The sequence below is a fragment of the Cajanus cajan genome, chromosome 4 (genome assembly GCF_000230855.2).
Source record: "Cajanus cajan strain Asha chromosome 4, NIPB_CcT2T_4, whole genome shotgun sequence".
Classification (NCBI taxonomy): Eukaryota; Viridiplantae; Streptophyta; class Magnoliopsida; order Fabales; family Fabaceae; genus Cajanus; species Cajanus cajan.
Genome location: NC_138520.1, coordinates 71,946,696 through 71,965,426, shown reverse-complemented (window position 1 = coordinate 71,965,426; position 18,731 = coordinate 71,946,696). Strand labels below are relative to the sequence as shown.

General features: G+C 32.8%; 3 protein-coding genes across 4 annotated transcripts; 1 reads left to right on the top strand and 2 right to left on the bottom strand.

Annotated features, from left to right (window-relative positions):
* Positions 1–31: 31 nt before the first annotated feature.
* Positions 32–1,674, bottom strand: LOC145957507 (uncharacterized). Its single transcript, XM_083073774.1, has 2 exons — positions 1,209–1,674; positions 32–1,128 (listed from the first exon to the last, which is right to left on the bottom strand). Exons 1-2 carry the CDS (start codon positions 1,672–1,674, stop codon positions 32–34), a joined length of 1,563 nt encoding a protein of 520 aa, XP_082929900.1.
* Positions 1,675–9,697: 8,023 nt separating this feature from the next.
* On the top strand, positions 9,698–12,898 carry CLV2 (Leucine-rich repeat (LRR) family protein). The gene has a single exon (XM_020379200.3). The coding sequence runs from the start codon at positions 10,036–10,038 to the stop codon at positions 12,187–12,189; it is 2,154 nt and encodes a 717-aa protein (XP_020234789.1). The 5' UTR covers positions 9,698–10,035; the 3' UTR covers positions 12,190–12,898.
* Positions 12,899–13,213: 315 nt separating this feature from the next.
* Positions 13,214–18,300, bottom strand: ABCI13 (non-intrinsic ABC protein 11). Of its 2 annotated transcripts, XM_020379212.3 has the most exons (10): positions 17,719–18,297; positions 17,394–17,522; positions 16,534–16,629; positions 16,366–16,443; positions 16,214–16,275; positions 15,993–16,068; positions 15,676–15,783; positions 14,632–14,807; positions 14,438–14,522; positions 13,214–13,650 (listed from the first exon to the last, which is right to left on the bottom strand). In XM_020379212.3, exons 1-10 carry the CDS (start codon positions 17,902–17,904, stop codon positions 13,612–13,614), a joined length of 1,035 nt encoding a protein of 344 aa, XP_020234801.1. In that variant the 5' UTR covers positions 17,905–18,297; the 3' UTR covers positions 13,214–13,611. The 2 variants fall into 2 exon arrangements, with proteins under 2 accessions (XP_020234801.1, XP_082929118.1); XM_083072992.1 differs by lacking the exon at positions 13,214–13,650 and having other exon boundaries at positions 14,435–14,568; positions 17,719–18,300.
* Between the last annotated feature and the right edge of the window lie 431 nt (positions 18,301–18,731).

The window sequence follows — 18,731 nt, the reverse complement described above, 5'->3', positions numbered from 1 at the left end:
AGCTTTTGTAAGCATTATCAGCATCCCCACGTTAAGAATAAGTAGATCCATCAACCATAATTTTTTCTAAAACAGAACAAGTTGCATCATACATATTTATCAAGCTACAAATAGAAGAGAAATGGGAGCTCCAACGAGTATCCCCAGCTCGTTTCAAAGTACAAATTTGATTTGCCCCTTTACCATTTTCAAGCTCACCAATCTCTAGCAAATATGCAATTTCATCTAACTTGGCAGCTTGTAACTCATCATGCCACTTACTAGAAGAGCAAACAATATTCACAATAAAAGTCAATTTTGAAAAGAATTGATGAATTGGAATAACTTCTCTTGATGCAGCAACCAAGGCAAGTTGTAACCGATGAGCAAAACAATGAACATGATATGCATAAGGACAATCATTTAAGAATAATGCCTGTAATCCATTCCATTCTCCTCTCACATTACTAGCACCATCATACCCTTGACCACGAATATTAGAAACATTAAGATTATGTCGAGAAAGTACAACACATAATTCATTCTTCAGAGTTAATGCCGTAGTGTCTTTAACATGCACAATATCAAAAAACCGCTCTTGTATAAAACCATTTTTATCAACAAATCTCAAAATAAGAGCCATTTGTTCCTTTTTTGATTCATCGCGAGCTTCATCAACAATTATACAAAACTTAGAATCTCCAACTTCCTCACGAATATGATTTTTCACTTTACTAGAAAGAATATTCAATATCTCTTTTTGAATTTTATGGGAAGTATATTTGGAATTATATGGAGCATTTTCCAACACAACTTTTGCAACCTCATCATTGTATGATGCAATTAGTTTTATCATCTCAAGAAAATTACCTTGGTTCCTTGATTCACTAGTTTCATCATGACCTCTAAAAGCACAAGCTTGAAGTGATAAATAACGAACCGTATCAATTGAAGTTTTGAGACGCAAACGATTCTTCATAATCTGATCTAAGCTTTGCACATGAAAAACATTCCTAATATGACAATTTTGATTCAACAAGTCTTGACAAGCTCTCACTGCATTATTGTGTGGTGAGCAAGGATCCTTCCCAATGTGTTTAAGAAATGCACACTTCTTTCCATTATTAACTTTCCTCCAACTTTTAAAACCTGTAGAAAAAATAATAAACAAAGTTAAATCTTGTTGATGATAATCAACTCATTACCAATTAGAATTCAAATTCAATCACCTATAGCAATGAAAACATTTGAACCAAGGCGTCCGCTTGGTTTACTAAAAAGATAGCAAGGCAAGCAATATGCAGCATCTTTTGAAGGCGAATACTCTAACCATGAAGGAAATATGCTAAACCAAGTGTATTGAAATCTCCTTGGATGATCTTCTTTACCAGACAAAGGATAATTTTCTAAATGCATTTGATATGGACCCCATTTTAGATAAGCCCTTCGTACCTCATCCGTTTGATTTGATGGGTATTGCCAAATTTGAGGGCGTTTCCCCGGATCACGTTCCAAAGAATTTTCAAATTCATTATATGTAACTCTAGGAACCTTTGAGAGTTGTTTATCATTTTCTTCAATTCTTGGATTCTTGGGAAACTTCTCAAGTTCACTTGACGTAGAAGTTGCATTTTTTTCATCTTTATCACAAGTCTTCCTCTTGAAAAAAGAATCAATTCTTTTACTCTTTATCATAATTTTTCTAATATATATTTATCACCTTTCACCTATATAAAAAAGGAAAAAAATATCTTCACAGTTATCACAATGCAAAACATACAAAAACTCATACCAATATACTACTATAATTAAATACAACACTATATATTCCTCAAGCTAGCTATGCAAAACTTTGAGCAAATTCAATTTTCTAAAATTCTTAATAAGCACATGAACAAACTACTAGTTGTTGAGATTTCCGTTGAAGTACTTTTGTTATAATTGTAAATCAGCTTGATTCAATCAACGGTCTCAAACACGGCAAGTATACCGGCCGTTCAAGTAGTAAAAATATCGTATCCACAGGGATTAGAAGGTAATATAAGCATTTATTGACTATTCGTGACTAAAGAATAACTCCAATTTCATAGTTTGTGCAGTGAATTCAAAGTTGTGACTATTGGAATGAGAGCTGTAAATAAATATTGTTTTGTGAGTGGAAAAGGTAAGGAATGGTATTGTGGTATTGTGAGGTTGTGGGGGTCAGATTTCACCAAACGTAACACTAATGTATCCTTAATCTCTTGTTGAATTCATTGCTTAGTCAACCCAAGAGTTTACTCAAACCTAATCCCTTAGAGAAAGAGCCTAGGTGCGGATATTGAATATCAATCCCTTGAGTACCCAATATCTACACCCGCATTACGGGCTAGGGTTTAAGACTACTAATGGGTCAAGCTCTATCCCTAGATACAATCACCACTAGGCATATGTTTCAGAACTAGTTTCAAAGGTTATTTTCTAATACCCATGGAACCTTAAATCATGCAAAGGGTGATCAATCCAAAGCAAGCATTACGAATAGAAACAAACACAACAAAGAATAAAACAACATGTATATATATCATTAAAACCGTAAAGATTACAATAGAGTACGTTGGTTACATCTAACCCCACAAAATGGGTGAAACCACTCAACAAAGAGGGCAAATACAAAATAGAGATGGAAGAGGAAGTGAAGAACCGAAGGAAAGATCCGCACACGGACGATCCCAAGCCCTGGGAATCCCTTCCGCAGCTCCTGGAGGCGCCCAATGTGAGAATGGAGAGAAAGATCCCCGAAAATGGCTTCAAATACGAGCCTGGGAGATCAGATTAGGGTTCCGCGCCCGGCGCACAATTCTTCGCGCCCGGCGCAAGTTCTTCCAGAGAAGTCAAACACTCTCTGTCTCAACACAAGCCCGGCGCAATTCCTTTTGCGCCCGGCTTAATTCTTTTTGCGCCCGGCTTAATTCCTTTTGCGCCCGGTGCAATATAACTGGCAGAGATGAAATACTCTGTTTTTGTCACGCCCAGCGCGGGTTATATTGAGCCCAGCGCAGAACCTCTTCTCTGCTCCTTAGCTTCTTAGGTTTCCAATCCTAAGAGTCTTCAATCCTCAAGTCACTAGCTCAATACCTGCACAAAAAATGAGGTGTATTAAGGTATTGTTAGCTGAATTTGGGTTAGTTATATCTGCACACAAAATGAACCAAAAAGAGAACAATTATATTGCAATGGTTCAAAGGATGAGTGAAATTTGTTCAATAAGTCTCATCCAAAAAGAGGTAAAATTGAGACTTAACACTAGTTTACTTCAACCAAAGTTTTCAACATTTTCAACAAGTAATTCATATAAGTAGGCAAAATTACTAGTTTACTTAACAAGGAATGAAATTAATATTCTAATCGATTTGATAATCAATACAATTTTTAAAACTATGAATCAAGCATTTGTTCATCATTCATATTTACCAAAACTGCAAAGGAGAGAATCAGAGGAAGCTCCACACAGTTTTCTTCGGAAGCGTATCGGAAGGGCGAGCTGGTTGAGTTGTATTTGGCATGGAGGAAGCTAGCGCTGCGCCTGGCTCACTGGTTGAGCTTGTTCTGAAGAAGGGTGACGCTATAGTTTAGGGTTTGCAGAATTGCAGCAGTTCCTGCAATAATGATAATTTTAGGTGCAATCTTTCTTCTCGATACACCAAGTTTTTTGATTGAGCATGGTAAAAGCGAGGAAGCGAAAAAAGAGTTAATGAAAATTCGTGGCACAAGCGACGTTGAGGAGGAGTATGTGTAAGGATTTAGTGGCAGCGAGTGAATCATCAAAGATGTTGATCGGGTACCCAGGAGCGAGTGAACGAGAAGCAGCTACGCAGTAGAACCTGTTCGAATGAAATGGAGCAGTTGGTGACGTGAAGCGTATTTGAGAAGTTAGAAAGTTTTTTATTTTTATTATAATTAATAATATAATAATATATAAATATAATATTAAAATATATATGAATATATATAAAAATAAATAAATATATAAAAGTTTTGGGGGAGCCACGGCTCCCCCCTGTCCCTTCAAAGTTCCGCCCCTGGTGGTGGATGATATTATGTAAGCATGAATATTACGTGGTATAGATTACATGACACCTTCTATAAATAGCACATGACACCCTCTATAAATAACATTGTGGTGGATGATATTATGTAGGCATGAATATTACGTGGTATAGATTACATGACACCTTTTATAAATAGCACATGACACCCTCTAAGTGGATATTACGTGGTGAAATAATAGCACATGACACCCTCTGTAAATAACACTGTGGTGGATATTACGTGGTTAAATAATTACTAAACAACAGATTACGCATGATATTACGTAAACAGGGATATTATGTGGTATAAATTACATGACACCCTCTATAAATAGCACATGACACCCTCCATAAATAACACAATCACATGCAATACAAACAGAAACAAAAAAAAATTGGACGAAAGAGCAAAGCAAAATGTAAAAAGAGAAATAGTGAAAGTGATAACGTAGCAATTTTACTTCTCTTAAGGTAAGGGGGAGGAGAACTTTATCTCTTTTAAAATTTTTTTTGCTAATATGTTTATTTAATTATGTTTATATTTTGTGTGTATTTATTTAGTGAGATGTCCCTAACCTCATTTATTTGCTTATTCTATAATAATTTTTACTCATAATAATTAATAAGGTGTTCATAGTTTATGTTGTCTAATTAATTTATAATGATTATTATTGTCATTTACATGATTGGCACTCTTATTATATTATATTTACGTAAACAATATTTTAATGATAAATATTCAAATTTATTTAGCGTATTTATTTTATGATTAACTATAATATAGTTTAGTTAAAATATCTTTGACTCGTCTTATTGTTATTTCTTCATGTATTTATAAAGATAAATATTATTCTATGGCCATAAGAATGAAAGTTTGAATTAATTTGTAGTTTGAGGTTTAACCTTGGGGATTTAAATGAGTAAGGAGTTAAGGTGAAAATTCCTTTTGTTGGTTGATATTATGATAATGCTCATTTATCCTGACTAGTCATTGCAAGTGTAATTCAAATTTATTTATATATATATATATATATATATATATATTTTTTTTTTCTTCTAGTATTAACTATTGCTACGGATGTTATGTGATTATAAATATTTATTTAAAAATTGTTATCACTCCTTATGTTTCTTGTGTAATATATGTAATTAATTTATCAAAATAAATAAAAATAGATAAACCTACCAGCACTTTCAGGACCTTTCACTTCCATCATCTCCGCGGTATTTCCAGGAACCACTTGGTCTGTAGATGTCATTGCCAACTCATTCACTTTTCAAGAATTCACACTATCAACTTTTATGTTTTCTTCTACTCAAGAAATTTCTACCGTTATTGATGGATCGGTAGTGGTCACCTTTTTCCTACCTCCAACAAACCATGTCAATCCTATTGTGAACTTGTATCAACCAGATATGTAAACATTATAAAAGTAGTTTAAGAAATAAGTAGTTTATAAGTATGTACATTATTGTAAATATTTTTGTTTAATATGTGATGCAAATATAAAGTGCTATATGTAAGCAAGTTTATAAAATTTTCTTTTGTTTTATGTATAATAATATTAATGATATAATGTACATAATTATTATATACATGTAATATTAGAATTAATTTTTACACAACTAGGCGTTACACCATACATGTACAAAGTGACCAAATCGAGTAAGCTATAAGGTATGGGGCCAAAATCCCTAACTAAGTACTAAAAGGGGTGTAATATTTGAAGGATAGTTGACAAACTAATCCCATATGAGACTTAGTTATGCATGATAAGGTCGTGGTATCCTTACACCCAAATTTTCCTACCCTATTAGCAATCCTAGATTTTGTTAGTTTAAGTGGCGAAATTCAAAAAACTATGTTGTGTTGTGGATTTATATCTAAATTAGTTGTTGGTCTAGCTAACCCAAAAATATTGCGCTGTTAAGTTGGTTCGGTAGGATCAAGCATCTTAAATTGCTCACTTGTATTGTAAGAGATCTCTTAGTTGAATGTATGACGATATATATAATTGTTGTGTTGTGCATATGATGTGTTGATTATATTGTGTTGATTATGTTGTGTTGTTTATGTGCTACGTTAAATTGTTGATGAGTTGCATAGTTGTGTTATATCTATATTGGTTGTTAATCTAGCTATATTGAAAAGATCACATTGTTAATTTAGTAGGGTCAAGTCACTTAAATTATTCATCTGTATTATAAGAAATTTCTTAATTGAATACGTGACAATACATTTAGTTAATTTATTGTGCAAATATAGTTGAGTTGTTGAGTTGTGTAATACATATGCAATGTTGTGCTATTGATGAGTCACATCGTTGTATAATGTTTAGTTGGGATGATGTTGTTATGTTGTGTTGTTCTAGTTGAAGAACATGTTGTATTTTGTTGAAACATTGCAAGTTGATAAAATGTTAAGGTGAATTAAGTTGTGTATATGGGTAGTATAGTTGACCTTCCTTCTATACTTAATATGTAGTTTTCTTTTGATGACTAATTTATCCTTGCATGTGTTTCCTGTGATTGGTTTGGGACAATCATACTTGATATGAAAGCAGGGTAAAAATATCTAAAGGAGGGATTTTAGTTGGGAGTCAAGTTGGATGACAGTATTATTTTACACTACCATTTTTTCTTGTAATTGGTGCTTGATCATCAACTAAAATTTTCATATCTTTAATATAATTATTATATGTGTGTGTAAAATATGGTGTAGTTTCACCATATGAACATTTATATTCTTGGAATTGTTTTCTTTATTCCTATAACATATATTGTATGACATATATATCCAAATATTATATGTGTGATAATTTTAGATAATTGTGTTTATATTTTTCACAATTAGTAATCAAACTATTAAATACAGAGATTATGACATGTTATACAGATAAAAATACAATTCTTATATTTTTTATTATAATAAAAATATAAATAATTTAAGAAAAGTTGTGGGGGAAAAAGAAAGTGAAGAATATAGTGCAAAGCGTGAATTTGTGGTATAGGAATTGGAACATATACGATATGATTATACGTTGGGTTGGGATGCCAATTGACTCGTAGTCAGCAACATATTCGTAATCGTAATTAAGTGGAATTCTATTTATTCAGATTCTGTTTGTTGCGAGAGACATCTAAGAAGAATATTTACGAAAGTGAATTTCGAAATATCACGTTTCATATATAGTACTATAAGTTTTTGAACAAATTATTTTACGAATTGTTGATTCTCATAAATATAAAAATCTATTTTTTCTTCTTAGTTCTTATTTCTCTACTAAAAGGGAGTATTTTATATTCTCAATAAAATGGAAGTTTTTTTTTTTTTTTTTTTTTTTACATTAATTACTTATTCTTCCTTCATTCTTTCATATTTCTCCCAATTTTTTAATGATATAAATTTAAATTTGTTTATAATTATCAAATACCAATCAAACATGTTGATGAAAAATAATTCTCTCTCTATATATATATAACATGTAATTTTTTTACTCAAATATAAGAAAATTTTAACCAAATTAACTTTATTTAATATTCTTAAATAAAAAAAATAATTCTAAAAATAAATGAAAATGTTATCTATAATAAATATGATTAAAGATATTTTAATAAATTATATATATATATATATATATATATATATATATTTATATAAAACTGAAAGTTAATGCAATTAACTATCATTCTTAATATGTGTAAAATTAATTTTTTTTACATATACATCCAGAGGGAGTATTTTTAATAAAATAGTATGTAATACGTGATTATTAATAATATAATAATATATCTTAAAACAAATGTTCCTTAAATAAACTTAATTTAAAGTACATATCTAAAAAAAATTATGAAAATAAGTATATGTGTAATTATTTTAGGTTAGATTACATTTTTAGTTTTCCTATAATATCAAATATGCAAATTTGGTTTTTAAATTTTAAAATTTGCAATTTTAGTCTCTTGATTTTATAAAAATTGTAATTTTAGTTCCTTCATTAAATATTGATTTGCTAATTGTTAAAATTGCAATATTATTCATGAGTTAAAATTAAATAAATGATACTAACAATTAATATTTAATAGTATTCAAGCTAAATTTCATTTAGTTATTAGTTTCATCACTTAAAACTTAAAATTGATAAAATGAGATGAAAATTTGGTAAAAATAATAATTAAAGATATAATATAATTTAAATATAAATAAATATTAATTATCTTATAATTTATATAATGTTAAATCATGATACTTTATTTTACTATCTATTATATATATGAGGAATGCTAATATATTCCGACCTATTTTTTAGTTGGAGTATATTAGCAACCTATACTAAAATTTTAGAATAAAAAAATCACTCATTTCTTTTGATTTGATTAATTAATATAAAAAATATTATAGTAATTTAATTTAATTTTAAAAGAAAATAAAACATTTTCTCTCTCTTATTAATTTCATTCTCAACTCATTTTTTTTATTAATTAATTTTTTATTTGTTCAGAGAGAGGGGAGATATCATGAGAGATGAGAGAAAAATGAGTTAAAGAACGAATTTAATATGAGAGAGATAAATGAGTTAAAAAAAGAATTTAATAGGAGATAGATAAATGAGTTAGAGAAGATATTTAATAGGAAAGAGAAATGAGTTGGAGAAATAATTTAATAGAAGAGAAAAATGACTTATTTTCTTTTAAAATTAAATTAAATTACTATAATATCCTTTATACAAATTAACCAAATCAAAATAAATGAGTGATTTTCTTGTCCTAAAATTTTGGTGTAGATTGCTAACATACTTCAACTAAAAAATAGGTGAGAGTATATTAGCATTCCCCTATATAAATAAATAAATATATATATATATATATATATATATATATATATATATATATATATATATATATTCATTTGAAGTAATATACATTGAGTCTATTGAATAAAATTATAAATATTTTTGAGAACTTTTGAACTAAAAAAAAAGTGTTTTAGTAGAAAAATTTTTAAAATATTTTTGAATTTGTATTCAAATAAATTTATTATCTAACTTTCACTTTCCAAATTTTATAGATTTGTCACAGTTTATACTCACATTTATTTAATATTAAATTCATAATAAAAATACAAATTAAATATATTTTTATTCTCTAAATTTTTGTTAATTTTTAGTTTTAGTCTATAAACAAATTTTATTTGATTTTAGTTTTTAAAATTTGCTTCCATGAATTTTTATATCAAGGACCAAAATCGTTAAGAAAGAAAAATCTAGAGACAAAAGGTGAAAATCATAAAATTTAGAGACTAAAATTAGTATAAAAAAAAAAAAAGAATTATCTAAGAATTAAAAGTAAAAATTGAAAAAAAAATTAATGTCTATAAATATATTTAATCATAAAAATGTTATAGTTATATATCTTTATAATTAAGGTTAATAAATATTATTTTAATCATTTAATTTTCAGAAATATATTTAATCATAAAAATGTTATAGTTATATATCTTTATAATTAAGGTTAATAAATATTATTTTAATCATTTAATTTTCAGATAAAAATTAAAAGTCATAACCCTTTAATATTACCATTTAACATGTCACTATAGTACACATCTAACATTACATGAGCATGCGATTATTTTAACATGACCATGCTTTCTGGGATACATACAGCACAAGAGAAACTTGAAAAGGGGATAAAGTGTAATGTAGAGAGAGATTGTAAAGTGAAAGAAGGAAGCACAACAAAGCCACTTTAATTTTTTTGATATAACCTAAACCCTCCTTTTCCTCTGTTGCACTCTCACTTTATCAGCGTGACACGACCAACCTAAGATCAATGTGTAAGAACCTGTTCCTCTTTCTCTTCTCTTCTGTCGTTCCTTGTGTCCATTTCATCATGTTTTCTTCCTAATCCTCAAATCTTTTGCTCCCCAGTTCCTCTTTTGCTTCAAACTCCTCTTCCCCTTCCTAAAAATCGCACCTTTACTCCCATGGTGATGGGACACACCACCCCCTTCACACTCCTGTGTGTGATTCTTCTGTGTGCAACCCCTTCCCACTCAATTGATGTCCACCCACAAGACAAAGCCTCTCTTTTTCAGTTCAGGTCATCGTTGCAAGACCCCAACCAGAGTTTGGCCAACTGGGTAGGCTCCAACTGCACTTCATGGAGTGGAATCACCTGTGACAACACAACTGGGAGGGTGCTTTCCATCAACCTAACTAGCATGAACTTGTCAGGCCAAATACCCCCCAGTTTGTGCCACCTTTCATACCTCAACAAGGTGGGGCTGTCCCACAACAGCTTCACGTCACCCCTTCCTGAGTGTCTTGGAAACCTGCTTAACCTAAGAGCCATTGATCTCAGCCATAACAAACTTCATGGGGGGATACCAGGCTCTTTCATGAGGCTCAGGCACCTCACTGAGCTTGTTGTTAGTGGGAACCCTGGTTTGGGGGGCCCACTGCCAGCTTGGATTGGTAACTTCTCAACAAATCTTGAAAGGTTGCATCTTGGTTACTGTTCATTTAGTGGGGGGATACCTGAGAGCTTGCTTTACTTGAAGAGTCTCAAGTATTTGGACCTTGCGAACAACGTCTTGTCTGGTAATCTGGTTGATTTTCAACAGCCTTTAGTTTTGCTTAATCTTGCTTCCAATCAATTTGCTGGTACTTTGCCTTGCTTTGCAGCTTCAGTTCAGTCTCTAACTGTGTTGAATTTGTCTAATAATTCTATTGTTGGGGGGCTGCCTGCTTGTATTGCTTCCTTTCATGCCTTGACTCATTTGAACTTGTCAGGGAACCACTTGAAGTATAGAATATATCCTAGGCTTGTATTCTCTGAGAAACTTCTTGTTTTGGACTTGAGTCATAATGATTTGTCTGGTCCTATTCCCAGTAAGATTGCTGAGACTACTGAGAAACTTGGCCTTGTTCTTCTTGACCTTTCTCACAATCAGTTCTCTGGTGAAATTCCTGTGAAAATTACTGAGTTGAAAAGCTTGCAGGCCTTATTTCTCTCTCACAATCTTCTCTCTGGAGAAATTCCTGCTAGAATTGGAAATTTGACTTATCTTCAGGTCATTGATCTCTCACACAACTCTTTGTCTGGTACCATTCCATTTAGTATTGTCGGGTGCTTTCAGCTGTATGCTTTAATACTTAATAATAACAATCTTTCTGGCGTGATTCAACCGGAGTTTGATGCGTTGGATATCTTGAGGATACTGGACATAAGCAACAACAGGTTTTCTGGGGCTATTCCACTCACTTTGGCTGGATGCAAATCTCTGGAGATTGTAGATTTTAGTTCCAATGAGCTTTCTGGATCCTTGAATGATGCAATAACCAAATGGACAAACCTCAGGTATCTGTCTCTTGCTCAGAACAAGTTCAGTGGAAATTTGCCTAGTTGGTTGTTCACATTTGACGCGATAGAAGCGATGGATTTCTCGCACAACAAGTTTACTGGCTTCATACCTGATGTTAATTTTAAGGGTAGCTTAATACTTAACACAAGGAATGTCACTGTTAAGGAGCCATTGGTTGCAGCAAGAAAGGTTCAACTGAGAGTTTCGGCGGTTGTTTCTGATAGCAATCAACTTAGTTTCACTTATGATCTTTCCTCAATGGTTGGAATTGATCTATCCAGCAACTTGCTACATGGGGAGATTCCAAGGGGCTTGTTTGGGCTAGCTGGTCTAGAATATCTGAACTTGTCGTGCAACTTTCTCGAAGGACAGCTTCCAGGTTTGCAGAAAATGCAGAGTTTGAAAGCCTTAGATTTGTCACATAATTCCTTGTCAGGACATATTCCAGGAAACATATCTAGCCTTCAAGATCTGTCCATTTTGAACCTGTCTTACAACTGTTTTTCTGGGTATGTCCCCCAGAAGCAGGGGTACGGACGATTTCCAGGTGCATTCGCTGGAAATCCGGATCTGTGCATGGAATCTTCCAGTGGTGTGTGTGATGATGGAAGGACTCAATCTGTGCAAGGAAGTTCTTTCAGGGAAGATAGGATGGATGGACCAATATCTGTGGGGATTTTCTTTATTAGTGCCTTTGTTAGTTTTGATTTTGGTGTCGTTGTTCTCTTCTGTTCTACGAGGGCAAGGAATTATATTCTCCAAACAAAAGTTTGATTTGATACTTGTGAGTTGTGACAGTTACAAATCTCCTGTAAATTCCATTTTGTAATTTGGTAGCTGTCTTTCACAGTTTCAGGTGAACATAAACTTTTTGTGATTAGGAATACTATCTGGCCATGAACTTCACAAGTGTTACTGTGTTCTCTTTCCTACAATGTCCTTGCCAATCAGCATCACTGACCAAGTGTCTCAGAATTACTGGACCAAAATGTCATGATATAAGTCATAAAAGGTTTAAAGAACACCAATATTAGTATAAGTGAATGTTAGTCCTGCATCATTCAGCTGGAAAAAGAATGAATGAATATGATGAAGGTTTTGATCCGAGTAAAGACCAGTCCCACATCATTCTTTTGGTTGTTCTCATCTGCTGGAACTTGGTTGCATCAAGTTCATCCATTATTCATAATCAGTGGAGCAATCACATTCCCGATCAGATCTAATTATGGTGAAAATTTTGATCTTGGGCATCAAATTGCAGATTTACAAGCATGTTTACGTGAAGAGAACTCGTATCATTCTAGATTAACCTAGCCCTTTTTTGAAGTGGGGAACCAAATTTTACACATAGGTGCAGGCAAGATGAACAATTAGCTTTATACAAAAATTTTATTGCAATCATCACTCACTTAATGCTGTAAATTTAAATGATATTCTCATGAATTCTTTTTGTCAACAGGAACGAGGTTAATTGTTCAATTTATGTTTGTTGTTAAGTGCCACATGCTCGACAGAAAATTAGAAAAATTCAAAGTTTACCGTGTCTCCGATGTCGATACAAATAGTGTACTTTATATTAAGGAGAATATTACAAGTCCTGAAATATTAATTTATGAAAATAAAAATATCACATTAAAGATATAAGAATCATTCAATACTTATTTTGAAGTAATTAAAAAGATTAAATAAAAAGTACAAAATATTCTTTAGTGAATATCTTAGGATAGTCGATAGCAAGACATTATTATTAGTATGATTGAGAATATGATACCATCTAGAAATATAATCAGGCGAGATCTAAAATAATAAAGCAAATTTATTGACTATATTGAATTGTTTACAAAAACACAAGCTAGAACATCAAGTACTACGCGCAGAACTAATATTAATACATCGAATCTCTTCTAACATATGGTGTGCATGGAACATGCACCTTTGGCTTCGATTGCCAAAGAATTTAATCATCAGTAACAATAAGGTGCTCTCTAACCCAAAAGAAAAAAACCTGTCTTTCCCGGATTCTAATCCAAATTGGATGGCCAATTCTATAAAAGTCAAATTGGAATGTAATACCAAAACGGTGCCAAGCTCTTTAATACTTGTTGCAACAAATTTATTGCACATTCCTATCTGCACTCCATGGTAGCCAAGACCAGCCATAATCCATTTTTTCTAGTTTACAATTGCAATACTGTTCTAATATCTGATAGGACCATCTAGACTCCCGGATGCAAACTGCCACAACAAAAAAAAATAACACTAACATTACTATTTAGAGACGATTGCGTTATGTGATCAAACAAACAATCAAAAGGGCAACGAAAAACGTTAATTTAAGGAAGTTCAGTTTAGTTAAACCATCCAACTATCTTGCAAAAGGGTGGAGTGATCTGCTTCCCATAAACACAAACCAAGTGTCACTGTCATCATGTCCAATTTACTTTCAGGGAATCAAATGAGTCTAACAACTGTCTGCTTTTATTTTTATTGATACATTTTCAGAAGCATTACAGACACTCAATCACTGTTCCTGGTCATCCACTCTATCTATTGTTTCCAACTCTAAACACAACAATTTTGCATCTACCAAGTTCCATGGTATCTTAACCCAATGGCCTATTTACATATTGTGCTCACACTTCTATTAATGTGAAACTGTAAAATCATATAAAATAAGATTGGTGAATTAGGAGATAATTGAATCTTGTACAAAGGTAGCTCCTTAAAAGTGATTGAAACCTTTGGACATGGAAAGAAAGGATTTTCAAATGAAAAATACTAGACTCTCTCACAAATATTAAATAAGAGAAAAGGAGGCAAGGAACCCAATTAAGGCTAACTCATGTAAGAAACAAGATCTTTAAATAAAGTGAACTATTAAGGAGTTTGAACTAGGGTGACTTTCTAAATGGTACACTTAGATGTCATCCCTAATCCCTATACAAAGAAATTGAGGTCCCACAATTAAAAAAAAAAATCAGAAACCATTCATTGTTGACACCTATTAAGCAAAACAACTAACCTGCTGAACAATTGGATTTGTTGAAGTTGTAAACTCATGAGTCATTCCTTCCCAAACAATCTTTCCTTGGTGTAGAAACAATAATCTGTATGTATTTGTGAAGTCACTTTGCATATCAGGGTACATGAATTCTGGGCAAAATAAGAGGCTTCAGAGGGCAGGAAGACATGCAATCATTATGAAAATATCCTTACCTATCAATGGCTCTTTTAATGGTACTATGTTGATGAGTAACAACCACATAAGATGTAATATTCCCAGGTTTCCCACGTGCGTCTTGTCCTTTAATGTGCACCGAGCGAATCAGATCCTCAACAACAGTAGATGCAATGGGATCAAGTCCAGCAGTTGGTTCATCATACAAGAGCACCTGTACAGAAGTGCAAAATGTTGTTTATATTTTATAAACAGAAAAGAAAGGGGAAATCGGGGGGATCAACAAAAAGTGGAAAGTCTTCCTATGAAACTAAGTGTATGGTTATATCACTATTTATCTTGGTTTCTCCTTTGAGGTAACGATTGATACTGACAAACTAACCCCAAAATTTTGAGCATACAGGTATAGGAAATAGTATCAAGTGCCATAGATGCATAAGATTGTCTCTTGGTCAAAATTAACTGCAAGAACTGCATGTGGTTGAGGGAAAACAGTTTGCTCAGGGACAAAAGAGAGAACAGAGAAGGGGGATCTATGGCTTCCATAATAGCAGCATACAGAACATGTGTCAACATTTAGAGATGTCTAAGAACAAGATCTAGGTTCAATATGATCAATAAAAATCAGTCACAAAATAATAAAACAAGAGAATTGCATAACTTCAAGGTCTGCACCTCCCTGCCTAAAGGTCCCAAAACTACTCAATGAATGGATGTCCTTGGACCTACCTTTCTCTCCCTTTACTTTGCTTCTAACCATTTCCCCTTCCTACCCTCCTTGCTATGTAGGCAAGGCTCTCACAATCCAAATCCCTCTTTTTCCCTTTGCTCATATTTCCCACGTGGTCTAGCCTAGGAGTGCCTATCAATACCCCACCCCACTCCTTGGTACCGCTGCTAGAAACTAATGACCTACTTATGCAAGAAGCATAAGGGATCAAGAAAATACAAGTTCTACGACACTCCTTCCTGGTAGTAAAAATTTCAAACATTAATTAATAAGTACTTAGAAACAGCCTTAAGTAGTTACTAATCAGAGGGATGGTTGGGAGCTTAACGATAGAAAAGGTAAGCTAACACACCTCTGGCTCTATTGATTCTTTTGTGGTGTCACAAATAATAGATCGAGCTAAAGCAACTCGCTTTTTCATCCCACCTGATAACTCAGAGGGCAACCGCTCCTCAACTCCCTGTAAAAAAAAGGTGGGTGAGAAGTTAGTCTTTGTGTAAAACATAATGGCTATGCAAATAGAAGGAAGAAAGCAGAGTGTGACTAGCAGTCCAGCAATACAAGTATGGAGCAGCTTTCTCAATGGCAGACAGAAAGTGTATACTCCTACTGCTACCCTTTAATGCAGCATCTGCTGCCAAATTTAATGGTTTGGAACCACGTGCATACCTTCAATCCAACTGCAGCCAAGGTTTCCTTGACAAGCTCTGATATCTGGTCATCAGACATGGTTGAGTGTTCATACCTGAACAATCAACCAGGTCATAAACTAAAAATTAAAGATCTTACAAGACTCAAAATCAAATTAATCAATCAATTTTATTGCCCTTTAGACAACAATGTCAAAAAGGAGCTGAAGTTTGAAAGGCAAAGTTATGCCTGCAACTTACAAGAGAAAACCAACATTTTCACGAACAGTCAAAGAATCAAAAAGTGCTGCACTTTGGAAAACCTGTTTACAGATACATATAAATAAATAAGTTACAATGAAAATGTATTATCACTTAAGAATGAGCATATTACAGATTACTCGGAAACTTACTAATCCAATTCGAAGACCAGATATGTCATCATCGCTTACTAAACCAACTCTCTTTTTACCTCGAATATAAACTTCCCCCTGTCAATTTGAGAGCAATTGCATTCAAGAAATGAACTCGTATTTTTAAAATTAAAATCACTAGCCCAAAATCCAACATCAGATATTTACCTTGTCCGGAGCAAGAAGTCCTGCCATAATCTTCAAAACTGTAGATTTACCAGTCCCAGAGGGACCAATTATTCCAACAGCTTCACCATGCCTGATCTATTCATTATGTCAAAAATTAATAAAAAAAAAGTGAAAAGGATTTAGCAAGTTCTGAATCAGTAAGACCTCCTCCCACTTTTTTTTGACAAGTAGTTTCCATTCAATACACCTTTGCTCCAAATAAATTTATCAAAAAATTGGTTTCTAATAGAGCTCAACAAAGTTGTTTGCTTCATGTGACACACCCCACAATGAGGAACAAGGCTTGGTTGTTAATATTGTTGTAAGTTTCATGCAAGTTTGGTTTCACGTTAGATTCTTCAAAATCACGTTGAAATGCTGAAATACCAATTAACGTGATTTTAGGTCAATTTTCACATGTTTGATCTCATGTTAAGGAATTGATTCTAGGTACATAATTGATTCTAAGTTGAAACAAATTTAGGTAGCTTTTGTGTTAGATGAAAATTTTATAGTTTCTTAGAAAGTGAATTTGGACCTAACTCAACCTTACAAAATCAACTTATATAGTGAAAGTTGTTCTCACTTATATATTATTTAATTATTTTATTTCTAATCAATTTGAGACTTAAGTTTTTTCCCAATAAAGTTTTAGTATTAACTTCTTTTATAATAAAAACATTCAAACATAAATCACATAACTTCAAAATCCCTTTTAACCAAAACCAACTTCATTCAAAATCAATTTTGCCAACACTCATCGAAACACAAACATCATGCTAAACAACACACTCCACAAAAACAATGAAAGAGGCAAACAAAAACGCCAAAGGATATATTGTCAAGTACATAACCCTCACCTTGAAGCTTAAACCATTTAAAATTTTCTTCTCCCCAAAAGACTTGTACACATCTCTACACTCAATCAGAACATCAGAATCATCCTCATGATCCCGCGCCGTGCTCAACTGTTCTGATTTAGACAAACCCTAGCAACAACCAACAAGCTCGATGTCAGCCACCCAGAAGAAAAAACCAAAACTTTCCGATTACCCAGAAACCCAAATTCCCTCAACACCCAATCCCAGCAGAGAAAAGGCAACAACAGTTACACCATTGAAACAAAAACGAGGGAACCTGCAATGGGTATGCAACAAGAACATGAATCAAATTATGGACATTTACATTGAAATTAATGGGGGAAGAGTCCTGGCTCTTGAAGTTTTGCGGGGGTGCGATGCAGGCACAGACAACCTTCCTGTGATCCCTGTTACGGTGGTTGTTGTAACGGAAGGAATTGGGAGGGGGGATTCTAGAGGAAGCGTTTTGTGCAGTGAGGGAAAGGAAAAGGGTGGTGGAAAGGGAAACCATGGTAATGGGGAATGGGGAATGGGGAATGGAGAATGGAGAATGAAGAAAAGAAAAATATAATATAAGTGGAGCTATGAGGTGGAAAGCATGTGATTCATATGGGTTTTATGGTTTCAAAGGGCAATGATGAGGGTCAACTGGTAATGGCCGGTGAATTTGATTTTGAGAAGAAGAAGAAGAAAGAGAGTAATTTCGTATGGTTGTTGCTTGGGATTGGGGATAGCCTTATTCTCTTTCTTTCTCTGTTTTCTGAATCAAGGTATCGATCCGAGATTAGTTTAGCCCTCACTCTAGATTGGGATTTGGCAAACCATGACAAATCAACATTCAACATTCAACATTAGGGCTAATGTTATATCATTGGCTCCTCGCTCTCACTCTTCCAAACTTCCACACGCAACTTTTTTTCTTCTTATATCCAACATAAGTAGTACATACACTAATCATTTTCTTTTCTAAGCACAGACAAACTTAATTAATCTTTATCTTTTTTGTTTTTATAGTTAAAAATATCGTGTTTTATTCTTTATGTATGTCTTTTTCTTTTTAAGTCTATGTTCTTTATTTATTTTTTTATTTTATGAAGACTAAAAAAATATTTAACTATTATCATATAACAATACTAATAAAACTGCATATAATGTTTTTCCTTTTGGTTACTATTAAATTATTAATATATTATACTGGTTTTTTCTTATATCTCCAAACATCATGAGTTGGTTTTCTTTGGTCTAGAATAATCAAAATTAAATTATATGATTTTTTTTCAGCAATTAAATTATAAGACATGTCTTATATTTTTAGATTTACATATTTTTAGTAACTTT